General features: G+C 50.9%; 1 protein-coding gene across 1 annotated transcript in view; it reads left to right on the forward strand.

Moving 5' to 3' along the window:
* The window catches only part of LOC109352881, a 1,712-nt gene extending 625 nt beyond the window's left edge, over positions 1–1,087 (forward strand). Inside the window, exons 3-4 of the mRNA XM_019595064.1 lie at positions 77–351; positions 469–1,087. Coding sequence (XP_019450609.1) covers positions 77–351; positions 469–1,087 — 894 coding nt within the window. The remainder of the gene's footprint in view (positions 1–76; positions 352–468) is intronic.

The raw sequence follows: 5,472 nt of genomic DNA on the forward strand, positions 1-5,472 counted from the left end.
AGAACATGCGGCTAAACCCCGAAAAATGCACTTTCGGAGTAGAGGCGGGCAAGTTCCTCGGTTTCCTTCTAACTAGCCGGGGGATCGAAGCAAATCCTTCCAAATGTCAAGCAATCATCGACATGAGAAGCCCCCGCATGGTCAAGGAGGTCCAACAATTAAATGGGCGACTAGCCGCGCTGTCCAGGTTCCTCCCATCCGCTGCGAAACATTCACACTTCCTTTGTTCCAGTTATTGAAGAAGAGCAAGAAGTTTGAATGGTCTGAAAGTTGTGAAGCGGCGTTCAACACTTTCAAGCAATATCTGGCCGCCCCACCTATTCTCTCCAAGCCACTACCAGAAGAAATCCTGTATGTATATTTGGCCGTGTCTGACGGGGCGGTGGCATCCGTACTGATACGAGAAACGACAGAAGGTCAATACCCGGTCTATTTCACAAGCAAAGCTTTGTAAGGCCCGGAATTAAGGTACCAAAAGCTGGAAAAAGTGGCATATGCGTTGTTGGTCGCCACACGAAGACTACGCCAGTACTTCCAATCTCATACAACGATCGTCAGGACTAATCAGCCAATCAGGAAAATTTTGCATAAGCCAGAGTTGGTCGGGCGGATGATCACATGGTCAATAGAACTTTCCCAATTTGACATCTGTTTCGAACCTCGCACGGCCATCAAGAGCCAAGTCCTATCTGACTTCGTGGCTGAGCTAGCCGCACCAGAGGGCGGTCCGGAGCAGGTATGGACCATCTTCGTCGATGGGTCTTCTAACCCGAGAGGCAGCGGGGCTGGCATTCTGTTGGAAGATGGGCAAGGAGTAACCATCGAACATTCTCTTACTTTCACATTTCCAACGTCCAACAACCAGGCGGAGTATGAGGCGTGTATTGTCGGGCTACAGCTGGCAAAGGAAGTGGGCGCCCGTAAGGTATTAATTTGCAGCGATTCTCAATTAGCTGTATCTCAAGTTTCAGGTGCATATCAAACCAAGGACGCCCTCCTCGGAAAATATCTGCTCGATGTGAAGGAGCTCATGGCCAACTTCGATGAAGCAATCATTCAACATGTACCCCGAGAAAGCAACGCCTGAGCCGACATCTTGTCCAAACTCGCCAGCACCAAATGCCTCAGGAACAATCGATCTGTCGTCCAAGGAACGGTCTACCACCCAAGTGTCTTGGCAGTAGAACGGGTAGAGATCCCAGACGACTGGATAGGCCCTTTCATCTGATACATCCTCCACGGCACCGTACCTCCCGACATGAAGGAAAATCAACGGTTTCTCAGGTGTTCCTCTTGGTACACCCTGCTCCGAGGAACATTATATCGACGAGGATTCACCGCCCCCTTACTCAAATGCCTTGGTCCAGAACGGGCGGATTATGTTCTCAGAGAAGTTCACGAGGGAAGTTGTGGGCATCATTTGGGCGCCGCTTCACTCGCTAAGAAGGTGCTACGTGCCGGATACTACTGGCCCACAATGGAAAAGGACGCGACCAACCTCACTCGAAAATGCCCCCGTTGCCAATTTTTCGCCGATCTCCATAAAGCCCCACCAGAAGAACTAACCACAACGTAAGCACCTTGGCCTTTCTGTAGGTGGGGTATGGACATCCTGAGGCCTTTCCCTCAAGCAGTAGGACAACTGAAGTTTTTGATTGTCGCCATAGACTACTTCACTAAATGGATAGAAGCGGAAGCTTTAGCTACCATCACCTCGGCAAATATCCAGAAGTTCACCTGGCGAAGCATAATCACTCGTTTCGGCATCCCGTCCGCCATAGTAACGGATAACGGCACCCAGTTTGCCGAGTTATCAGGCCTCCATATCAAGCAGCACTTCACTTCAGTAGAGCACCCACAGACTAACGGACAGGCCGAAGCAGCAAACAAGGTCATCCTAAAAGGGCTGAAGAAAAGGCTAGACGAGTCAAAAGCAAACTGGCCAGATCAGCTCCATCACGTGTTGTGGGCGTATCGAACCACTCCCCACTCGACGACCATCGAGTCACCATTTAATTTAACATACGACGCAGAGGCCATGATCCCGGTCGTGATAGGAGAACCTACTTGGCGAACAATTCAATTCAATGAGGGTGATAATCAGCCCCTCCTCAGAAACAACCTCGATGAAGTGGAAGAAATCCGGGAAAGAGCCCGTCTCAGAGAAGAAAGCATTAAAAAGAAAACTGCGGCGAAATTCAACTCTTCAGTCATTCCCCGCCAATTTCCCGAAGGAACTCTTGTACTAAGGAGAGCAGACGTAGGACGAGTGAAAGGCAAGTTGGGACCCAATTGGGAAGGGCCTTACCACGTCATCAGCAAGATCGGCAAAGGGGCTTACAAGCTTCAAGACTTAGCAGGAAAAAACATCCCCAGAACTTGGAACGCCGCCAACCTCCGGATATTTTATGCCTAACCGACAATCCCATGCGCGGTTGGTCGTTTCTTTTGTAATCTTCTCCACTTATATATATATATATATATAGTTGAGACGTTGTGCTCTGCAACTGTCTTGATGAATCATTTCCTGCAATCTCTATGGTTTTTTACCTACACCCAATGGGCCGGTCTTCGCCCCCCTTGCTTGGTGTCAACTATGGTTTTTTCCCTCGGTCTTCGCCCCCTTGCTTGGTGGCAATTATGATTTTTTACCTACACCCAAGGGGCCGGTCTTCGCCCCCCTTGCTTAGTGTCAACTATGATTTTTTACCTACACCCAAGGGGCTGGTCTTTGCCCCCCTTGCTTGGTGCCAACTATGATTTTTTACCTACACCCAAAGGGCCGGTCTTCGCCCCATTTGCCTAGTGCCAACTATGATTTTTTACCTACACCCAAAAGGCCGGTCTTCACCCCCTTTCCTGGTGCTAACTCGGGTTTTCACTCCCACCCATGGGGCTAGCCCTCGCGCACTTAAATGGTTTTTCTGTAGTTTCCAAGGGACCATTTTGCATTAACATTCGCCTGGCTAAAGGCGGGCAAATTCAGAACCAAATCTATCACGTTCAAATCATCTAGAAACACATCCCCCAATTGTTATACAACATTACACAAGAGTTTATTAAAGAAAATAAGAGCAAAAATTCTTCATTAAGATAAAAGCGAGTTACAAGGCGATCAAGAAGAAAAAGAAAAATTACAAGAAACTTAAACACAAATTTACAAAGGCCCCCCACCCTGGCCAGGAAAAGACATCAGCATCGGCTCACCATCATCACCCCCCACTAGTAGGCGCCCATCTTCAACATAGGCCCTCAGCTGCATCCAAGACCAATCTTTGTCTGGATACACCAGAGCTAGTTGGGATTGAGCACTCTCCCAAGCATCCGTCGCGGCCTCACCCACAGCGTGCTCCAGCTGCTCTTTCTCATCCTCCAGTGTCTGCACCCGAGCCTCCCGAGACGCTTTCTCTTCACTTAATGCCTGCACCTGCCCAAGAAGTACAGCGCTTTCTCGCTCGGCGGCCTCAGCACGAGTTTTCCAGGCTACAGACTCCCCTTCTCGCCGGCGAAGCGCTTCCTCTTTAGCACGAACAGCCCCTTCTGATTCCATCACTTGGGCGGTCTGTTTTACCTTGTCGCTATCCAAAAACCCCACGCAAGCAGAAAGATCCGCCGCCTGGGCCTTGGCGACCTCACCCAATCTGGTCAGCTCCGCCTTCTCAGCAGCATGGGTATCAGCCATTTTCTGCTTCTCCGCCTCATGCGCAGCCCAGAGTTTCGACGTCGTCGCATCCGCCACCCGCGCCTCCAAAACCCCGTCCACCTCCAAATACTTCTGGATAGAAGCAATGAGAACAACGCTTCCTTTCACGTTCTGCAGAAGGACGGATAAAGGTAACTTATCGAAAGTGTCCTTGGCATTGGCATTGAGGAGCGCCTGCTCAATAACCCGAGGGACGCTAACAGGAGAAATGCGGTCCTGACTCCCCATGTCCCCCTTTCTCCTGGTCGACTCAGAGGAACGACCAACGTCCTCTCCAACTGGCTGCCCAGAAGGAGGAGGCACCGAGGTTCCGGCTTCGTCCCTAGTTGACACGGGCAGAGGAATTCCAGCAGTTTCGGAAGGAAGAGCTGCTTCAATTGGCACAACATGAGGCGTTTCAGGAGTCTTGTTAACCAGCTCTGTTTCCGCCAAATTCCGAGGCGGCCCCCCACTCTTTGAAGAAGGCGGCGTACCCGCCTGACGGGAAGACCCCTCAGTAGGACAGGGAATGGGAGATGACGTCCTATGACGCTTGGAAGAAGCAACATCCCTTTTAGCCAAGGCGGCGGTCCTTTTCAAAAGAAGGCTCTTCCTCAGCTTCTCACTCATCTTGGTTTTTAGCTCAACTGCACAAAGAAGAAGAAAAACATTAATAACAGGATAAGCAAATACACACAAGCAAAGTAGTAAAAGATGAACCCAGTCCACCCACCGACAAGGTCCACTAAAGCACCGCCCCCATCACGGATCGCCGAGCAAGGAAGAATTCCCCCCTCGTCAATCCAGTAGGATATGACTTCAGCAACTTTCGCCTCCTCCGGCGATAAGTCCCCAGTCTCCACTAAAAAACCCTTGGAAGGGCGTTGATGGATGTCCCCCTTCCAAGAAAAAGGCAACCGCGGCTCGCCCGACTTGCTGAGGCACCAATCATTCCACGCCCGCCTGACGCTGACCTTAAAATACCCGCCCTTCCATTTCTTCTCGTTTGAAGAAAACGGCGTCAGCAACCCCCGTTTTGGCCGAGAGATCAGGCTCGTCCAACCATGGCGACCTTCCTTTTCCTCATCAGAATTGGTGCGATGTCTGACCCGGAACATCTAGAAGAACAGCTTCAAAGTACAAGGAAAACCCGCCGCCCGGCACATGATCTCAAACGCCCTAATAAATCCCCATGAATTTGGGGTCAGTTGACTCGGTGCAAGCTGCAGGTGCACCAGAATTTGAATATCCCACTCCTCCAGTGGGAGACGAAGCCCCAAGCGCCGGACGTACGCCTCGTACATGAAGAAAGTATACTTATCTTTCCTCTCCTCGGCAAAGTCGTAACAGACCCTCTCCACTGACTTAGGAGCAATGGCCTCGAAACCATGAAACGACTCTTTGGCCACAGGCAGGCTGAGGGAACTCCCATAGGGGAACGTACTAGGCGTCCTAAGCACTTCTCTGTCCACCCACCAGTAGCGGGAATCCGCCTCGGTCAACTCCGCTAGAACAGACAATTGCGGAGCCTTTGACTTATAAGTCCTCATCGTCATGAACCTGCCATCACAAGAGTCATCAGATTCAGACTCAGAATCGGAACTGCTGCTCAAACTAAGCCCATACTTGGCACGCAGTGAGGCCAGATAGTCATCGGCACCCCTCCAATGAAACCCTGCACCTCCACCTCTGGGGGAGGTAGGGACAACACTCAACGGTTCAAGAACCTCCACCAATGCGTAAGACGAAGGTGGCAATTTTTGGAAACACGGTGGAGGTCCAGGAAGGAT

This window comes from Lupinus angustifolius, chromosome LG07, assembly GCF_001865875.1.
Source record: "Lupinus angustifolius cultivar Tanjil chromosome LG07, LupAngTanjil_v1.0, whole genome shotgun sequence".
NCBI classification, from domain to species: domain Eukaryota; kingdom Viridiplantae; phylum Streptophyta; class Magnoliopsida; order Fabales; family Fabaceae; genus Lupinus; species Lupinus angustifolius.